This window comes from Pristiophorus japonicus, chromosome 5 (assembly GCF_044704955.1).
Source record: "Pristiophorus japonicus isolate sPriJap1 chromosome 5, sPriJap1.hap1, whole genome shotgun sequence".
NCBI classification, from domain to species: domain Eukaryota; kingdom Metazoa; phylum Chordata; class Chondrichthyes; family Pristiophoridae; genus Pristiophorus; species Pristiophorus japonicus.
In genome coordinates, this window is record NC_091981.1 from 131,103,642 (window position 1) to 131,125,333 (window position 21,692).

The 21,692-nt window shown below is 46.8% G+C and overlaps 1 protein-coding gene across 1 annotated transcript in view; it reads right to left on the reverse strand.

Moving 5' to 3' along the window:
* LOC139264459 (dynein axonemal heavy chain 11-like) overlaps positions 1-21,692 on the reverse strand; it is a 679,414-nt gene that overhangs the window by 173,010 nt on the left and 484,712 nt on the right. Inside the window, exons 61-62 of the mRNA XM_070880970.1 lie at positions 20,384-20,485; positions 12,945-13,079 (exon numbers count right to left, since the gene is read on the reverse strand). Of these exons, the coding sequence (XP_070737071.1) occupies positions 12,945-13,079; positions 20,384-20,485 (237 nt within the window). The remainder of the gene's footprint in view (positions 1-12,944; positions 13,080-20,383; positions 20,486-21,692) is intronic.

The following is a 21,692-nucleotide window of genomic DNA, read 5'->3' on the forward strand; positions in this document are numbered from 1 at the left end:
GGCAGGAAGCAAAGGTTAATGGCCGATGCGTGTTTTTGTAACAGGAAGGCTGTTTCCAGTGGGGTTCAGCAGGGCTCAGTACTTGGTCCCTTGCTTTTTGTGATATATATCAATGATTTAGACTTAAATGTAGGGGGTATGATTAAGAAGTTTGCAGATGATACTAAAATCGGCTGTGTGATTGATAATGAAGAAGAAAGCTGTAGGACTGGATTTTTGGCTCATTTGCGCCTCGGCGGGGTGTTAAATACTGCTTTTGACGTTATGCTGGGCATTCAGGATTTAGCGCCTGGCTGGAAGATACGGCTATTGGTTTGCGCCGGCGCTAAAACATAACCGCCTCACCCTCCGTTTTTAGCGTGATGATGATTTCAATCATCGTGCAATCGGTAGCACCCCAGATGGAACATTCGGCCTTAACGCCTCATTTAGCGCCCGCCCCAGGAAATGGCTGAAAAAAACAGGCGGCCCCAGGGTGCAACAGGTGGTATTAACAGCATTTTTAAATGCAGGGATGAGGATCCTACATTGCAGGTTGTGCACATAATGCTGTGTGAAGCTCCAACTTGCAAACTTCACTTTTATCTGCCATTACAGTTGTTATATATGTAAACCTGTAAAAACCTTGTGTAGCCACCAGGGGATTGTGGGATCCCCTGGAGTCCCAAGGGATCCCACAATCCCTTGGGAGCACCTGCACTTGAGGAGGCCTCTCTGGCTGGAGAGGCACTCTGGAGACCTGCAATCAAAGACTAAGGTCACACTTTACTTTGAGTTCACAGTATCTGGTCAGACTCTTTATTCATACATAACAACTGGCGACAAGATACAGATGACGAACCCAAAGATGCAGAGAACAGTGGGCATCCTGGAGAAATTTTCAGAGGAAGATGATTGTGGAGAAACTCGACCAATACTTCGTGGCCAATGAGCTGGAAGGAGAAGCGAACGCTGCCAAACAAAGGACAATTCTCTTCACCGTTTGCGGGGCACCACCATATGGCCTCATGAAAAATCTTCTTGCTCCAGCGAAACCCACAGAGAAATCGTACGATGATTTGTGCACACTGGTCCGGGAGCATCTGAACCCGAAGGAAAGCATTCTGATGGCGTGGTACCGGTTCTACACCTACAAAAGGTCTGAAGGCCAGGAAGTGGCGAGCTATGTCGCCGAGCTAAGACGCCTTGCAGAACATTGCGAATTTGAAGGACATTTGGAGCACATGCTCAGGTACTTCTTTGTACTTGGCATTGGCCATGAAGTGATACTTCGCAAACTTTTGACTGTAGAGACACCAACCTTGAGTAAAGCCATAGCGATAGCCCAGGCGTTCATTGTCACCAGTGACAATACCAAGCAAATCTCTCAGCACACAGTTGCTGCTACAAGAACTGTGAACAAAGTGATGTTGTTTTCAAATCACAACATAAAGGGTAGGCCTCAAATGCCTGCAGCTGCACGTCTGCAGATATCTCAAAACCACCATCAAGGGTGATGAATGCAAGGCCATTAACACCTTGTTGGCGCTGCGGGGGTGATCATTGTTTCCATTCATGCCGCTTCAAAGGGTACGTTTGCAAGGGCTGTGGATCAATGGGACACGTCCAACGTATGTGCAGGTGAGCTGCAAACCCTGCTAATCCTGCAAACCACCATGTTGCAGAGGAGGACAGATCCACGGCAAATCATGATGAACCAGAGCCTCAGGAGGCAGAGGTACATGGGGTGCACACAGTTACCACAAAATGTCCCCCAAAAACGCTGAAGGTTGAATTAAATGGACTCCCGGTGTCAATGGAGCTGGACACAGGCACGAGCCAGTCCATTATGAGCAAAAAGACTTTTGATAAATTGTGGTGCAGCAAGGCCTCAAGGCCAGTCCTGACACCCATTCGCACGAAACTGAGAACTTATACAAAGGAACTGATTCCCGTAATCGGCAGTGCTATTGTAAAGGTCTACGATGGAGCAGTGCACAAGCTACCACTCTGGCTGGTACCATGCTGCTTGGCAGGAGCTGGCTGGGAAAGATACGCTGGAACTGGGACGACATCCGAGCACTCTCGTCCGCTGACGACTCTTCGTGTGCCGAGGTCTTAAACAAGTTCCACTAGCTGTTCGAACCAGGAATCGGGAAGTTCCAAGGAGCAAAAATGTAGATCCACCTAATTCCGGGGGCACGGCCCATCCATCACAAGGCGAGAGCAGTACCGTACATGATGAGAGAGAGGGTGGAGATCGAGCTGGACCGGTTGCAACGAGAGGGCATCATTTCGCTGATCGAATTCAACGAGTGGGCCAGTCCGATTGTTCCAGTCCTCAAGGGAGACAACACCGTCAGAATCTGTGGTGATTACAAAGTAACTATCAATCGTTTCTCCCTGCAGGATCAACACACACAAAGGTCTCTTCATTTACAACAGATGCCCGTTTGGGATTCGATCAGCCGTGGTGATATTCCAGAGAAACATGGAAAGCTTACTGAAGTCGGTCCCGGCAATGGTGGTCTTCGAGGACGGCATCTTGGTTACAGGTCGGGATACAGTCAAGCATCTGCAGAACTTAGAGGAAGTTCATGGTCAATTCAACTGCATGGGGCTCAGGTTAAAACGTTAGAAGTGCGTTTTCCTGGCGCCTTAAGTGGAGTTCCTGGGGAGAAGAATCGTGGCGGACGGCATCAGGCTCACGGATTCGAAGACGAAGGCAATCGAGAACGCACCGAGGCCACAGAACGTGGCAGAGCTGCGGTCGTTTCCAGAAATCCTGAACTATTTTGGTAACTTCTTACCGGGTCTCAGCACACAGCTAGAACCACTGCACGCCTTACTATGTAAAGGAGACGAATGGGTATGGGGTAAAAGCCAAGAAAATGCCTTTGTAAAAGCTAGAAAAAGCTCAAACTAATTGCCTGCGTTGTATGGTCCATGTAAGCGTTTGGTACTAAACGTAGAAAATAGGTGCAGGAGTAGGCCATTCGGCCCTTCGAGCCTGCACCGCCATTCGATAAGATCATGGCTGATCATTCCTTCAGTACCCCTTTCCTGCTTTCTCTCCATACCCCTTGATCCCCTTAACCGTAAGGGCCATATCTAACTCCCTTTTTGAATATATCCAATGAACTGGCATCAACAACTCTCTGCGGCAGGGAATTCCACAGGTTAACAACTCTGAGTGAAGAAGTTTCTCCTCATCTCAGTCCTGAATGGCCTACCCCTTATCCTAAGACTGTGTCCCCTGGTTCTGGACTTCCCCACATCGGGAACATTCTTCCCGCATCTAGCCTGTCCAGTCCAGTCAGAATCTTATATATTTCTATGAGATCCCCTCTCATCCTTCTAAACTCCAGTGAATAAAGGCCCAGTTGATCCAGTCTCTTCTCATATGTCATTCCAGCCATCCCTGGAATCAGTCTGGTGAACCTTCGCTGCACTCCCTCAATAGCCAGAACGTCCTTCCTCAGATTAGGAGACCAAAACTGAACACAATATTCCAGGTGGGGCCTCACCAAGGCCCTGTGCAACTGCAGCAAGACTTCCCTGCTCCGATACTCAAATCCCCTTGCTATGAAAGCAAACATACCATTTGCCTTCTTCACCGCCTGCTGTACCTGCATGCCAACTTTCAATGATTGATGAACCATGACACCCAGGTCTCACTGCACCTCCCCTTTTCCTAATCTTCCGCCATTCAGATAATATTCTGCCTTCGTGTTTTTGCCCCCAAAGTGGATAACCTCACATTTATCCACATTATACTGCATCTGCCATGTATTTGCCCACTCGCTTAACCTGTCCAAGTCACCCTGCAGCCTCTGAGTGTCCTCCTCACAGATCACACCACCACCAAATTTAATGTCATCTGCAAACTTGGAGATATTACACTCAATTCCATCATCTAAATCATTAATATATATTGTAAAGAGCTGGGGTCCCAGCACTGAGCCCTGCGGCACTCCACTAGTCATTGCCTGTCATTCTGAAAAGGACCCGTTAATCCCGACTCTCTGTTTCCTGTCTGCCAACCAGTTCTCTATCCACGTCAGTACATTACCCCCAATACCATGTGCTTTTATTTTGCACACCAATCTCTTGTGTGGGACCTTGTCAAAAGCCTTTTGAAAGTCCAAATACACCACATCCACTGGTTCTCCCTTGTCTACCCTACTCGTTACATCCAAAAATTCCAGAAGATTTGTCAAGCATGATTTCCCTTTCATAAATCCATGCTGACTTGGACCAATCCTATCACTGCTCTCCAAATGCGCTGCTATTTCATCCTTAATGATCGATTCCAACATTTTCCCAAACACCGATGTCCGGCTAACTGGTCTATAATTATCTGTTTTCTCTCTCCCTCCTTTTTTAAAAAGTGGTGTTACATTAGCAACCCTCCAGTCCATAGGAACTGATCCAGAGTCGATAGACTGCTGGAAAATTATCACCAATGCATCCACTATTTCTAGGGCCACTTCCTTAAGTACTCTGGGATGTAGACTATCAGGCCCTGGGGATTTATCGGCCTTCAACCCTGTCAATTTCCCTAACACAATTTCCCGCCTAATAAGGATATCCTTCAGTTCCTCCTTCTCACTAATCCTTCGGACCCTTAGTACATCGGGAAGGTTATTTGTGTCGTCCTTTGTGAAGACAGAACCAAAGTACTTGTTCAATTGGTCTGCCATTTCTTTGTTCCCCATTATAAATTCACCTGAATCCGACTGCAAGGGACCAACACTTGTCTTCACTAATCTTTTTCTCTTCACATACCAATAGAAGCTTTTGCAGTCATTTTTTATGTTTCCGGCAAGCTTCCTCTCGTACTCTATTTCCCCCCTATTAATTAAACCCTTTGTCCTCCTCTGCTGTATTCTAAATTTCTCCCAGTCCTCCGGTTTGCTACTTTTTCTGGCAAATTTGTATGCCTCTTCCTTGGATTTAACACTATCCTTAATTTCCCTTGTTAGCCACGGTTGAGCCACCTTCCCCGTTTTATTTTTATTCCAGACAGGGATGTACAATTGTTGAAGTTCGTCCATATGATCTTTAAAGGTTTGTCATTGCCTATCCACCGTCAACCCTTTAAATATCATTTGCCAGTGTATTCTAGCCAATTTGCGCCTCATACCATCAAAGTTACCTTTCCTTAAGTTCAGGACCCTAGTTTCCTTAATAAAGAATTCTACCATATTATGGTCACTCTTCCCCAAGGGGCCTCGCACAACAAGATTGCTAATTAGTCCCTTCTTATTACACATCACCCAGTCGAGGATGGCCAGCTCTCTGGTTGGTTCTTCGACATATTGGTCTAGAAATCCATCCCTAATACACTCCAGGAAATCCTCCTCCACTGCATTGTTACCAGTTAGGTTAGCCCAATCAATATGTAGATTAAAGTCACCCATGATTACTGTTGTACCTTTATTGCACACATCCCTTATTTGTTGTTTGATGCCGTCCCCAACCTCACTACGACTATGTGGTGGCCTGTACACAACTCCCACTAGTGTTTTCTGTCCTTTGGTATTCCGTAGCTCCACCCATACCGATTCCACATCATCCAAGCTAATGTCCTTCCTTACAATTGCATTAATTTCCTCTTTAACCAGCAACGCCACCCCGCCTCCTTTTCCTTTCTGTCTATCATTCCTAAATGCTGAATACCCCTGGATGTTGAGTTCCCAGCCTTGGTCACCCTGGAGCCATGTCTCCGTGATGCCAATCACATCATACCCGTTAACTGCTATCTGTGCAGTTAATTCGTCCACCTTATTCCGAATGTGATGCGTCGTCATACGGTATCAGGTGTGTATTGCAACAAGCCAATGAATCTGGGAAATTGCAACTGGTTGCTTATGCATCCAGAAGTCTGTCTAAGGCTGAAAGGGCCTACAGCATGATTGAAAAAGAAGTGTAAGCGTGTGTTTATGGGGTAAAGAAAATGCATCAATATCTGTTTGGGCTCAAATTTGAATTGGAAACTGACCATAAGCCACTGATATCCCTCTTTTCCGAAAGTAAGGGGATAAATACGAATGCATCGGCCCACATCCAGAGATGGGTGCTCACGTTGTCCGCATAGAACTACGCCATCCGCCACAGGCCAGGCACAGAAAACTGTGCCGATGCTCTCAGTAGGCTGCCATTGGAAATGACACAGCCCACAGACTTAGTCATGGTAATGGAAGCATTCGAGAGTGAGCAATCACCCGTTACAGCCCCACAGAATAGAACCTGGACAAGCCAGGACCTCTTACTGTCCTTAGTGAAAAATTGTGTGCTTCATGGGAGCTGGTCCAGTGTCCTATTGGAAATGCAGGAAGAGATAAAGCCGTACCAGTGGCACAAAGATGAAATGTCTATACAGGCAGACTGTCTTCTGTGGGGTAATTGGGTAGTGGTCCACAAGAAGGGCAGGGACACTTTCATCAGTGATCTCCACAGTACTCACCCAGGCATTGTAATGATGAAAGAGATAGCCAGATTCCACGTGTGGTGGCCTAGTATCGATGCGGACTTAGAGTCCTGCGTGCACAAATGTAACACATGCTCGCAGTTAAGCAATGCACCCAGGGAGGCGCTACTATGTTTATGGTCTTGGCCCTCCAAACCGTGGTCCAGGGTCCATGTCGACTATGTAGGCCCATTCTTGGGTAAAATGTTCCTCGTGGTTGTAGATGCGAACTCCAAATGGATTGAATGTGAGTTAATGTTGGCAAGCACATCCGCTGCCACCACTGAAAGCCTGCGGGCCATGTTTGCAACGCACGGCCTGCCTGATGTCCTTGTGAGCGACAACGGACCATGTTTCACCAGTGCTGAGTGAAAAGAGTTCATGACCCGTAATGGGATCAAACATGTTACATCTGCCCCATTTAAACCAGCATCCAATGGTCAGGCAGAGAGAGCAGTGCAAACTATCAAGCAGAGCTTGAAGAGGATAACTGAAGGCTCACTGCAGACTCACCTATCCCGAGTCCTGCTGAGTTACCGCACGGGACCCCACTCGCTCACTGGGATTCCACCCGCTGAACTGCTCATGAAAAGGGCACTTAAGACAAGGCTCTCGTTAGTCCACCCTGATCTACATGAACAGGTTGAGAGCAGGCGGCTTCAACAAAGTACATATCATGATAGTGCAAATGTGTCACGTGAAATTGAAATCAATGATCCGGTATTTGTGTTGAACTATGGACAAGGTCCCAAGTAGCTTCCCGGCACTGTTGTGGTCAAAGAGGGGAGCAGGGTGTTTCGGGTCAAACTTTCAAATGAACTCATCTACCAGAAACACTTGGACCAAACCAAACTAAGATTCACGGACTATCCTGAGCAACCCACTTTGGACCCTATCTTCTTTGACCCCCAACATACACACCAATGGCAACCGACACCACGGTTGACCACAAAGCAGAACCCATCACCCGCAGCAGACAAGCAGGACTCACCACAACAGGCAGCTCAGCAAGGCCAGCTGCACAGCAGCCCAGCGAGGGCCCAACAAACGATTCACCAAAACCAGCATTTGCACCAAGACGATCAACCAGGGAAAGAAAGGCTCCAGATCAACTCACCTTGTAAAAAGTTACACTGTTGACTTTGGGGGGGTGGGGGAGTTTTGTTATATATGTAAACCTCTAAATACCTTGTGTAGCCACCAGAGGGCTCATCCCCTGGAGCCCCAAGGGATCTCACAATCCCTTGGGAGCACCTGTACTTAAGGAGGACCTACAGGCTGGAGAGGCATTCTGGAGACTTGCAATAAAAGACTAAGGTCACACTTTACTTTGAGCTCACAGTATCTGGTCAGACTCTTTATTCATACATAACAACAGTGCCCTTACAACTTCAGTGAGAAAATTTAATAGGGGCATTCATCATCATAGGCAATCCCTCGGAGTCGAGGATGACTTGCTTCCACTCTAAAAGTGAGTGCTCAGGTGACTGAAGAGTCCACTGTGGGACCTTCAGTCTCTGTCACAGGCGGAGCAGACAGTGATTGAAGTAAAGGGTGGGTAGAGAGCCTGGGTTGACGCATGCTCCTCCCGCTGTCTGCGCTTGGTTTCTGCATGCTGTCGGAGATGGGACTCGAGATGCTCAGCCCCCTCCCGGATGCTCTTCCTCCACTTTGGGCGGTCATGGACCAGGGATTCCCAGGTGTTGGTGGGGATGTTGCACTTTATCAAGGAGGCATTACTGGTTCACCAGTGTATCATCCTCTATGCTATTGTGAGGCGGTGTCAAGCTAGAGGAAGAACTTTGGGCCATGTTGGCCCACTGATAATGAGAAGCCGAAGATGTCCGGGGAAGACGGCTTAACCCCCATGGATTTACAGGCACTAACGCTCAGACCTCCAGCTCTCTGAGGAGCAGTGTGTGAGAAGGCTGCGCTTCCCAAAGGAGATGCTGTCAGAGGTATGCCATCTCCTACAGGCAGACTGGTGCCTGCACCACTCTGGAGGCAGCCTTGATACCTCCCCTCAACAGGTATCCGAATTCATTGTGGTGTGCTGAATGTTGCACAACTTGGCAATCATGAGGGGCCAGGCATTGCCAATGGGGATTGCATGCCCACCTCAGGAGAAGGAGGAAGACGAAGAGGAGCCTGGCGAGGCCCCCATTGGATTGCCACCCCATCCACGGGGGAGGCAGCGTGGAGATGTTGCCGAACCAACACTTGCACGTCGCAGCTCGTAATGGACCAGCTCTTCTAAATGGAGGAAGCTGAGGGATGGAGCTAATACTGGACTTGCTTTGGGCCCCCATAAAGGCACATCTCCAGTGAACATTGGAATGATGCACAAGACACCAATGGCAAATGATGAGTCATAAATTTTACTTCAACAAAGTCTCAATAACATCCCCACTAAAATAAACCATATAATATACAATGTTATGTTGCAGAGATATGCCATCTGCTGCAGGTAGACCGATGCCTGTACCATTCTGGAGGCAGCCTTCAATACTCCCCTCAACAGGTATCCAAATTCATTGTGGTGTGCTGCATGTTGCAACAATGAAACTTCTTTACCTCCGCAAGTTTTGTCTCGGACGCATGAAGTCCACTGTGTAACGTCCGACTTAATGTCAACGCGCCTCCAATTTACATTTTCGTCGAAACGTGCAGTCGAAGGTGCAAACTATTTTCAGGCGCTAACTTTAACACACCACCGCGATTAACGCCCCGAAATCCAAAAAGCCCAAAATCCAGCCTGTAGACTGCAGGAAGATATCAATGAACTGGTCAGGTGGGCAGAATAGTGGCAAATGGAATTCAATCCAGAGAAGTGTGAGGTAATTCATTTGGGGAGGGCTAACAAGGCAAGGGAATACACTTTAAATGGTAGGCACTGAGAAGTGTAGAGGAACAAAGGGACCTTGGAGTGCATGCCCACAGATCACTGAAGGTAACAGTTCAGGTCGATAAGATGGTTAGGAATCCATATGGAATACTTGCCTTTATTAGCCGAGGCATAGATTATAAGAGCAGGGAGGTTATGCTCGAACTGTATAAAACACTAGTTAAACCACAGCTGGAGTACTGCATACAGTTCGGGTCACCACATTACAGGAAAGATGTGATTGCACCAGAGAGGGTACAGAGGAGATTTACAAGAATGTTGCCTGGACTGGAGAATATTAGCTATAAGGAAAGTTTGAATAGGCTGTGTTTGTTTTCTTTGGAACAGAGGAGGCTGAGTGGAGACCTTATTGAGGTGTATAAAACTATGAGGGGCTGAGAGAGAGTGGATAGGACGTACCTATTTCTTTTAGCAGAGGGTTCAACAACCAGGGGGCATAAATTTGAAGTAATTAGTGGATGGTTTAGAGGATTTGAGGGGAAATTTCTATACCCAGAGGGTTGTGGGGGTCTGGAATTCACTGCCTGAAAGGATGGTAGAGGCAGAAACCCTCAGCATTTAAAAAGTACTTGGATATGCACTTAAAGTGCCGTAACCTACAGGGCTACAGACCAAGAACTGGAAAGTGGGATTAGGCTGGATAGCTCTTTATTGGCCGGCGCAGACACGATGGGCTGAAATGGCCTCCTTCCGTGCTGTAAATTTCTATGATTCTATGACTAGTAATGTGGTGAGAGTGGCTTCCGAGGTTTCAGAAATGACCTGCAAACTCCTGAAAGCTAAATCCCAGCACAAAATAATGTCAGCAGGAGGCATTTCCTTAGACAAGGAAGCAGGTGTGATGTGTAAGTATTTATGTGCTTTTTCCAGCTGTCACTTAATGAACTCGCACAATGGCCACTGAGCTTCTGCATCCCCATCACAGGTGAGGTTCCTGAGGTGCGTGAATCCCGTGCGCAACCAATTAAAGTACAAACGCAAAGTTAAAAAGACAGCTAAATGTCTGTAAACGAGCAGTTAAATACTTCAATGAGGTCCCCCGAGCCAGTCTGTGGCGGCCTTGAAATGCACCTGAATTAAAGGCGGAAGTCTCTACGTAGGCAGGGAGGATCTAATTACACTTGTACAATTCCAGACACGCTTTTAACCACCGACCCACTCTCAAACCTGCACGCTCACCAATGTGAAAATTCCAGCCACTTAACAAACTGTGCAATTGATTTCAATAAGTTTAGTAATTTATAAGCTGACACCAGGGAAAATAACCATGAAAGTAACTCGATAGTTGTAAAAACCCAACTTATTCAATAATTTCCTACAGGGAAGGCAATCAGCCACCCATACCTGGTCCTATATAGGAGTGATTTTAACCCTACCCGCCTAGCAAAAACCTCCGTCTCCAATTTTAACCTGCTCTTCTGGCAAGATCACCTGTCTAAAGGACGTGTTAATTTGCAACACCTAAAGCTCTGATTGGGCCCCCTTGATGACACGTTACGATTGTTGATTGGTCCCCTTGGAGGATAAAGCGCAACGCAGCAGTTTCTCTGGAAAATGTAATTCGATCCTCCCTGCCTATGTAGTGACTTTGCAAAGTGTAATTAGAGCCATTCTGACTGCCAACTCCAGACAAACCAGAACTCACTTGGAACAGACAGGGCTCATTCTCACTGGTTAAGACCTTCGCCCAACCCCCAAACAAGTTCCTGCCCCCAACCCCAACCGCCCAAGTTCCTGACCTTCTCCTCCCAGCCTAAGTTTCTGACCTTCTCCCCACCGAGTCTCTGACATTCTCACCCCGCCCAAGTTCCTACCTCCTTCCCTGCTCCCCCGAGTCCAAGTTTCTGACCTCCTCCCCGACAGCTCAAGTTCCTCCCTCACGGATTCGTGACCACCCCGCCCCCACCCCTCCTGCCATAGATGGGGCATTGTGTGTGGGTCACAGATTGTTAACAGTTTTATTGGGTATTAAGTGAATAGTGAAAATGTCGTGACTTCTGGATTTTGTATAGTCTTACCATCAGGATCACATCCTCGCTCTCAAGCATCCCCTTTAGACCTGGATCATGTTCTTCCCCCATCCCCACTGTGCTCTCCGTATTCTTTACCCCCCTCCCCCCAGAGTTCCTGACCTCCTCTCTCCCCCCCTCAGATTCCTCCTCTTTCTCCCTCAAATTCCCCCTCTCCCTCCCTCCGATCCCCACTCTCCCTCCCTCCGATCCCCCTCTCTTCCCCTCTGATCCCTCCTCTCTCCCCTCCAATTCCCTTCTCCCTCCAATCCCCCTCTCCCTCTCTCCGATCCCCTCTCTCTCCCTCCCTTCGATTCCTCCCCTCTATCTCCCTCCGATCCCCCTCACTCTCCCCCGATCCCCCTCTCTCTCCCCCCTTCTCCCTCTGATCCCTTCTCTTTCCCTCCCTTCGATTACCCCCGCTTTCTCCCCTCTCTCCCTCCCCCTCCGATCCCCCGCTCTCTCACTCCCTCGTTTTCCCCCCTCTCCCTCAGATTCCCCCCTCTCTCTCCCTTTGATCCCCTCTCTCTCTTCCTCCCTCCGATTACCCCCTCTCTCTCCCCTCTGTCTCCCTCCAATCCTCTCTTCTCCTGGGCCTTGTCCCATGGGGTTGAACAAAGTGTGGACCATGCTGCACTGCAGACGCAACCACAGGATACTGTGCATGCGCAGCTAGACCTCGGTGACAGCGCTCAGGCGCAGAAAGGGATCGGGTGCGCATGCACAAAAAAGGGAGGGGCTGACCGCATGCATGCGCAGAAGGACACAAAAATGTTCATGCAGATAATCACTTTCTTCTTTAAATATGCAGATCTGGATCCCATGACTTCACTGAGCACCAACTGCAATTTTAAATGTGGCCTGAGCAGAGAAACCATTTTGGATTTCCCACCAGGTGAAGATAAAAGGAAGAGGATCTAGGACCAGACGAGATGCAAAAAGATAAAAAATTTTGACTTTCCTGTGAGGCCAGGAAGAGCAAGAGTGCTCCTCCGGACCGCACAAGGAAAGTTTAGACATCCCCTACTGTGGGCTCACGTCTTCCCTCCCACAAGACCCTCTCAAATCCCTTTCCCTGTGACTTTGGTGCTGGCTTGTGGCCTCCTGGCACACATAATTCCATTCCCACCCATTGGCCACTGCCACTTTCTGCCCATTCCGGGTGGGAAGCTGACCATCGGCAATGCCAATGAGGCCGAGGAGTTAAGATCGCCTGGGTCGCACATTGCCAAGGTTTGCCTTGCACCCCACCCACCTGATTCTTGCTCTTGGTTAAAATTGGGGCTTATGTGGTTGACTCTTAATACACTCGGGGCAACTAGAAATTGACAATAAATACTGCCTTGCCAGTAACACATCCCAAGAACAACCAAATAAAGAAAGCCACTGAAGTAAATAATATAAAGAGATAATATAAAGGATAAAGAGACAATTGGGTCCATTCTGGAGAGCGAGAGGCTGAGGGATGTGGTGAGTAGGTAATGTTGGTTGACAAATAAGGTTTATTTGGATTAAATAACTAATTTTAGTCCTAAAAATTCTTTTGTTTCTATTCTTAAGTTCTAAGATACTACCTTACCTCAAGCCCCTTGACAAGACGGTTTGCAAGTTGAATTGTCCTGCTGGTCCGATTTACTTCATCTTGACATCGTACCTTCTCTGCTGTGGCTCTTTCAAAACCAGTAGTGAGTCTGCATAAGTTAGCATCTAGACCCTATACACAGAAAAAGGAAAATAAAGTGCTTGCTTGCAGAAACTATTTAATTTGTTGTTGAAGCAGTAAAGATTGCATTCATGTCTGGTTGGAGATTATAACATTTTAGATCTCTTTCTTTCTTTTTCTCTTTCTTTTTTCTTTATTTTATGATGAAGGAGAGGAGTAAATAATAAAGATTAAAGAAACAAGAAATGAGGAAAAAAAAACATTCATATCATATCCTCCTTCTGATGTGATGCATTTTGATTGAGTACTCTAATCTCATGAATTACAGTAATTTAATTTAATTTCAAATAAAACAACTGAAGTAAATAGAAATTAGAACCAAAAGCAGTTGGTATTTTATCTCTCACATAGTACAGTAGTCATCCTGATTGTCAGACGCTTCATTAGACAATCACATTTTCTCTCAATTTACAAAGAGGGAGATAATTGTGACAAGTGGCTATTCTTACCTCCAAGAGATTGATAGCTGACAAGTATTCTGTTGTTACAGTGACTTTGTTGCATAGCATAAGTAAAACGCTGCAGTGTACTATATCATTGAAGTTACCACTGTCTGCTATAATCACTTTGCTATAAAATTCTGAGAAATAATATTTTCATAGCAATTAAGAGTTTTTTAATAATCAACTTTTCTAAATACATTAGCCCTGATATGAACCCCCATCCCCACGACAGGCATGAGAGGATTGGGTGGGGTAAAAATTTTAATATGGCAAATGCGTCTTCAACCTGACGCCTACGCACCTGCTGTCACTTTAACGGTGGCGGGTAGCATGCCGTGCCAGTGTCCTGCCCTCGGGAGGTGGGGCACTTTATTAGCATATTTAAATCAGGCTCCCACAGTGTAATTGGGAGCCTGATTTAAATTTAACAGTTGCCGGCTGGGTTTCCCAGGGCTCGGGAAACCCAGCATTAAAAGGGAGGCGGCAGCTGCAGCGCAAGGTGGTGTGCCCCCACCCTCCTCGGCCCCTCAAGGATGCCTTCAACCTCCCCTCTGCCAATCGTGGCCACTCTCTTCCCTTCCCCTCTCCCCAACCCTCGATCTCTCGCTCCCTCCCAACTGCTGCTCTCTTCCCTCACCCCACCAAGCCCTGATCTATTGCTACTAACTCCCTGCCACTGGTTCTCCCACCCGGCAGCCGGCCAGACTGTCAATTTGGTCGGCTGCCAGCGGGAAACAGAAGAAAAAAATGATAATGAGGTCCTGCCATTAAATTGGGTAAGACCTCTGCATCCCTGCCTTTCTGGGTTTTCTCCACACTACCACGCAGCCTCCCCGGAAATATCAGGGCCATTGTCGCGCATGTTTATTGTTATGATAAATTGTTAATATGAGAGAACATCTCATCAGGATTGTGAATTATTTAATCCTTTTCTGAAGATCCAGCCGAACAGTACATAAAACTTACAGCAATCAGAACATTTCTTAGCTGAGTGATAGTGGGAAACAGGTAGCAAAGCCAGAGGGGCCGAATTTGCCTCTTTCAATGAGAGCCGTGGGCACGGAGGAACCGCCATTTTGAAAATTGCCCTCATGGATTTTCCCGAGGGAAAATGTCTCCGCTCCGCCTGTGTTGCCGCCCCGACGACACTTTACCAACCAGCGGTGACCCCCTTTCCGCCTCGCAGGAGTGAATCAGCCACCGGTTGGTGCCACTGACAGCTTTTCCCGGTGGGAACCTTCTTGTGGCTGGGTGGCACGTCTGCCCTTAAAGGGGAGGGTGCACTGCTGTGGCTGACAATGGTGGCCACGGGTTCGGCCGGGCCACCAACTGGCAGCCTGGCACCCCCTCTTGGGTACCGGGCCACTGGCCCAGCCGAAACTCTCCCATGTAGTCCAGTGTTTGCCGCTAAAATGGCTGCAGAGTTCGCAGCGGCCCTCCCCTTTAACTGAAGGGGAGGGACGTTATGATGTGCCAGCACGGCACTGATGACTCGGAGCGACAGCAGCTCCAACCCACCCGCACTTCCGCCCCAGCGATGACACCACATCCGCCCTGCTCCAAAAAAAACCAAAGAGCTGAATTTCACCAGATTGTCTGCCCCATGCATTGGGGTGGACAGAGCACTTAAAAATCAGTTGGTGCGCCCCGTTTTGGGCGAAGGGCAATTTCGGCCCCAGGGAACCGATACATGGGCAGGAGTGGTTCTTTGAGTCGGAGACTAATTTGACAGTGATCAGACAGGGGCTGATATTAGTGCAGGGAAGGAGTAGGGTGGTAAATGTTTCACAAACTCTGGGAGCAGGCAAAAAGATAATTAATGCAGGCCAGAAGGCGAAATCAAAGAGAGAACACATTTGGAAGGAGCAGAAAGTAGAGCAGAGTGACTTGTGTAAATTTAAAAAACAAAAACCTTACATTCATATACACGGAAATCGTATCAGTTTTTTTAAAGGATGGAATTTCGTCTGCTTTGAATTTATAAATTGTATTTTCTATTAATAGAAACAGCATGTAAGGAGTTAAAATGCGGTCAACACAGAGTATTTCTCAAAGAAGAACCATCAGTTCAGAGACCAAATAGGTTGGGTGCAGTGGGTTTAACAAGGTGCGTGTTGCTAAGGAAAGCATAATAGGATGTCTAAGGTGTTAAATTATTTAAACAGCTGGAATCATCACTTTCAATCACAAATTTACTGGCCAAAAGATTGTCTATCCATTCAATATTGATAAAGACATGCAGCCACCTGTGCATTTAATGTACTTATGAGAGATGCAATCATCTATTGCCATTTGTTTCTGCAAAACTTCAAAGATGTTAGCGGTGTATTGGTGTGGGAGTTGTGTTTTACCAGCAAGAGTCAGTTTCAGTTTTCCCATGCCGCTGAAGAACTTAAACACAGAAACATAGAAAATAGGTGCAGGAGTAGGTCATTCGGCCCTTCGAGCCTGCACCACCATTCAATAAGATCATGGCTGATCATTCAGCTCAGTACCCCTCTCCTGCTTTCTCTCCATACCCCTTGATCCCTTTAGCCGTAAGGGCCACATCTAACTCCCTCTTGAATATATACTTGTGCCTGCGCTGTGGCCTCCAAGTGTGTTGGGGAGTAAAATTTAAGTGGCTACTTTTCTTTCACTAAGGCTTAGCCAAATTTTTACAAAAATTTAAACCATTTTTTAACTATATATGTTCCCCCTTCATCTGACACTGCTGGCCATCCCACACTGTTGTAAGACAGCGTTTCTCAAACTTGGGCCAGTGGCCAGTCTGCTCTTCGTTGCCCCGCACCAACACATACCGCCAGGACTAGTTTTCCTCAAGGTCTGGGTCCAGGTAAGAACCGCACCACGCAACTTGTTGTTAGTGAGACTGTGGAAGAAGAGCTGCAGCCGCTGCTTGGGCCTGCGAGTGGGGGCCAGAGGATGGTGACTGGAGCCTGAGCTGAGCCACCGGGTTGGGGGCGGGGGGGCAGGGAGGGGGAGGAGGGCGTCACTGAATGGCCAGGGAGCCTGGGGCAAGCTCTTCCCCAGAAGCTGGCTCTTCTCCTGCCCCTTCCCCTGCCCCAGAATCAAGGTTCTCGAATTGCTGCCACCCATGGTTGCGGTGGAGTTTGACCGGTTCCCCCCGGGTTACTCGTACCGCGCTGGGCCGCCTCCTCCTCCGAAGTTTGTCGACAGCTGGTCCCCGGGCTCATTTAACCTCCAGCTGATCTTACTTGGTTTGAAACCGGCCAATGAGTTGCGATGGATCAGAGTGGGGAGGAGTGGCATGCCAGGGGTTCTATTATTGGGGCCAGGGGGCTTGCGCTGGGGCTTTGTGACCCGAAATGTTTTGCTTGCACACGGTGCCCCTTTGAAGAGCTGTGGGTCCAGGTCTGTACTTTATACACGTGCTGAATTCTTGATTTGAGCGAGATCCTTTCTCCCGAGCGTGAAGGCTGCAGCAGGTGGTGAATGAAGTATGCTGTACTTTGGATATATTTTTACGCCCGGCTCCAGTGGCAGAGGTTAGTGGGCTGGTTGTGTGCCTGCCTTCTTAACCAGGAGTAGTGCTGGGAGAAGAAGTAAACCGCTGTCAGTGGCAATTGTTATGTCTCATCCTAAATGTTGATGGTACCAAAAGTCAGCCTGATTTGTGAAACTCTTCAGTAGTTTCAGAGATCATAGAATCAGGTAATTTCAAGCTTGCTCCTCTTTATAAAACCGACACTGATTCAGTTCTTGCAAATTATTCTCAACGGCTGAGCCATCCTCCTTACAGAGGCCCACAGCTCTCGCTCACTTTGCAAAGTTACATAAAGTGGAAAACATCTATGACTCAGCAGTACCTGACCTAATTTAGTCTCCAAGGCTTTAATGGCAGAACTGAAAAGCTGTGATTATCTGTAGAGATTACACACTGTGAAGATGTATCATAATTATACCTATGTATGCATTCCTTAGATAATCAACAGACATGCTCACTGTTTCATCACTATTACAAACTGTAGATTCAGGATCATTGACCCTCAATATTATCCTGAACACACACACACACAAAATGTTCTCTTTCCAACATCTGTTCATACTTAAAAGTAATCAAAAGAATGTCCGCAGTAGTATTTCCAGACAGTATTATACCTCTCCAGTGATTCAACTCAAGTTTTACAGTAACATTCAAAATCATCACTATGCACATCATCTGACCAGATACAGGTATTATTTTCCCATTGCACGCTTGCCTTCTGGGAGCACTTTTTAGGAACATAAGAACATAAGAAATAGGAGCAGGAGTTGGCCATTTGGCCCCTCGAGTCTGCTGCGCCATTCACTAAGACCATAACTGATCTGATCATGGACTCAGCTCCACTTCCCTGCCCACTCCCCATAACCCTCAACTCCCTTTGGGAAACTGTGGCTGGAATCTTCCCAGCCTTGCGAGTGCGGGTTTGGAGGTAGGCCCGTTGTCAAAATGGCCGTGATTGGCAGCTGGTCGGGATCCCACTTCCATGTGAATTTTTCAACTGCAAGGTCGCCGTTCAGATTGCCGACCTGACAGTGAACAACAGGACAGGTAATTTACATAACTAAAAGGTACTTAAATGGTCGTTAAGATGGTTAAAACCGGGCATTTACAATTTTACCAACCTTTTGACGGTTTTGCCGTCCCTCGGGTTTCACACCAGGTAAGTGTGTCGGGTTCTCAGTGACTCTCTATTGCTTTGGCTAGTTGACAGCTGCAGAAATGGTATAAAAGCTACCATTTCACAGCTGTTCACTTTACAATGTCAGAAGATGAAGCCTTCAGGTTTTGGAAAAGATTTGTGAGCACTTTGGAAGTGTTTGCCATGAATTTTCCATTTACTGTCACCTCCTTGGAACAACCTCTCTTACCATTGACAGGGCGCTTCTGTCATCTCAACCTCACCTGCCATCTATTCCAGCAGCATCGGTGCCCTTGAGAAAATCTCACCTTGGTCCTCAGAATCTCACCACGATCAGCCCCAACATCAACATCACTAACCACACCAGCACCACCACCAACAACACCAACCTTCTCCGCAATCATCTGATGCTGCACAGGACACAGGGCATCAGCACCAGACCACATTGCTGCCCAGAAGGCCAGAGATAGCCTCACCATGGCCACATTTACTTCACATCATGCTGTACACCCTGACTGCCACATGATGCGCCAGGTTGGCACCACCCCACACCAACACCATAAAGCATCCCTGCAACATCCAACCCATTCCTTTCACACTCATCACCATTGTGGGGGTGCTCACAAATCCGTCCAAGAATGCTAAGTCCTGAAAATAAAAATTTCAATGATTTACAATACATCAATATTAACTGTACATGACCCACGTGTCTACCCTTGTGTGTTGTTAGTTGGTAAGATTGGACAAGGATGAAGGTGAGTGTGAAAGGTGGCTAGTGAAATGGGTAACTGATAATGTAGATAGAGACAGAGAGGGGGGATGGGTGGAGGTGTAAGGTAACTTGGTGTGAGAAAGGATGTGCGGGGTAGAGTAGGGAAGGCTATTCACTATATATGTGATTAAGTGGCACAGTAAGATGAGGTTGAGTGTAGCTTTGCAGTAACGTTTAGTGCTGCTGAGATCATTGAAGGGTTTGTATCACTGCAGCCAGGTCCTTCTGACAACGTCCCTGCTTGTGCCCTCCTGTGCAATGTGAAACCAGGCTGTGTTGGGAGGTCACCTCCGCCCATGGGAAGGCAAGAGGACCTCCCTGCTTGCTGTGACTCCCTCCATCTAGAGGGCGTCATGGGAGAGCCTGGGTGCAGCCATGCATCTCTGTGCAGTGCTTCTCAGTGTTTGCAGCTCCTCAATGCTGCAGGACACTGACAGAAGAACTGCCAAAACCATTGTGGGTATAGTCCCTTAAAGGAAACCGGCTGATGATGCGTCATCCATTGACATCATCAGACCAGCTTCCTCTTAATTGGCTGGGAAGAAACAAGCCCAATCATGGGAAGCTTCCGGAGAGAGAACGGGTTCAAGTCGGGAGTGCCAGTAACTCTGGCTGCATCGATCCCACCGCGTGTGGGGAAATCACGGCCTCTGTGTGCGCAGGCCATGATTTTCAATCCATTCAAAACAATGGCCAGAATCTTAGGTCTGGAGGTAGTCTCTAAGATAGTGGCAGGAAGGCCTCAAAATCCCCTGATGGAGGAAGAAAGTTGCTTTGAAGCAGTCTCCTCTTCCTCTATTTTTCCCTCCTGAAGATCTTGGTCTCAGCAGAGGCCTTCTATTGTGTTCCTAACACAGATGAGACTGCACACAGGGAAGTTAAAGTAACAATGACCTCAGTCTTTATTAAGACACTCCAGAGTGAGGAACAGGCCTTAGGGGCCGGCTTATATACAGTGCTCCCAAGGGATGCTGGGATCCCTTGGGACTTCAGGGGATGCACTCCCTGGTGGCGGAACATGGGAGTGTATGCTTTACAGATACACAACACCTTCAGTAAGAGATTTAATGTAATCTTTGTGGCTTTTTGCCCCTTTAATCTGGCTCCCACCGTTTCTGGTGTTGTCAAAGTAGTCTTGCCTGGATTTTGGTCCTCGCATCTCCCATTCTTCCCTCAGCTCCTATCCTCTTTCCCAGTTCCTTCCCTCCCTACCTCTTCACCTTCTCCTCCCTCTCAAGAGACGGATGAACTTTATTTTTTTGAAGATTTACCTGTGGTTGGCTGCATCACTTATAAAATTGAATGGGTTAGAGTCCTTCATAATACAAATTGGATGTGGTCTGCAGAGGGAATGAGCTTGATTGACCAAATCTAGTTTATTGTTTGCTCCACATGTACTTACATCCTTAAAGCATGTTACTCTGAAGTACTTACTGAAAGTTTCTTTCTGATGGCTTCCAGCTTTTCAGTGGCTGTTGCCAACTCAGCATTTGCTTGGGTTAGAGCCTGGCGCTTTGGTTCCACATCACAGTACACCTAGCAGTGATAATAAAATGCAATTAATATATTTTTAAAAAAACGTCTCAGTAGGTCAGAAATTTTCAAAAAGTTATTTCAAAGATTTATTGCCCATTGGTCTGAGAAGGTGGTGGTGGGCCTTCTTGAGCAATTGTTTTTATAACTTTGTCGCTTTCTCAGCCACTTCAGAGGGCATTAAAAGTCAAGTATGTACTAGAGGACTGGAGTCATGTGTAGGCCACACCAGGTAGAGTTGACAGGTTCTCTTCCATTATTTCCAGTTCCATTATTACAACAATCTGGCAGCTTTCATGGTCATTTTCTGGTGCTAGTCCAAATATTAATAGTTTTTGAATTAATTTCACGTTGCCACGGTGGGATTTGAAGTCACAACCTTTCGCTTGCTAGTTTAGTACTGTAACTACTGCAAAGCTATACCACTGTAAATGCAATACCAATGACTAATGGAAGTAACAAACCATATGCAAAAATGGTTGAGCTTGTACATCTTGAGAGTTGAACTTCTAATATGTTAAGTTGTCAACTTCTTTATAATAGAACAGATGCAAATTTGACCTAAATGCATCAGCCAGTGTGTAAAAAAAGAACAAGGGTTATCTCAGCTCCATAATGTTCTTTTCTACATGCTTTCAAGTTCTTATTTTATATATTTTAAAATACATGAATGAAGGGATAATTTTACCAGCTAGTGCTACTGTATCACATCCTTGGCCATTGGGAGCACAAATGGTAAAATTGCCCTTTAATCTAAAAAAAACACCCTATTCATGATAATAATTCCTTTCCGAGATGGAAAGTTGGTGAAGTTGGGACCTCAGGTCGAAATGCTGAATAAAGAAGTAATAGGAAGCTAATCAGATCGGATATTGAATGACCTAAGAATGCAGGATATAAATATGAGCAGAAAGTGACTATTTGAAAATGCAGCACAGAAAAATATTCAATCGTATTTAATGTGAATGTTTACACCTGATTGGCACTAAGTGTTCTCCAGGCCTGACTAAGCTTGACTGAGACTATCTGATGGTGCTATAATAGTATTTTCGTGTTGAACTCACCTGTCCATTGTTAAATCTAATAAAATATCACAACTCCGAACTAGAAACATGAAGATACTTATGTATGGCTGAATAAACAATTATGGATCGTAATCATCTAGCAGGTTGTATTGAGAATAGAAAGACCAATGAAAGGGTCGATTTTT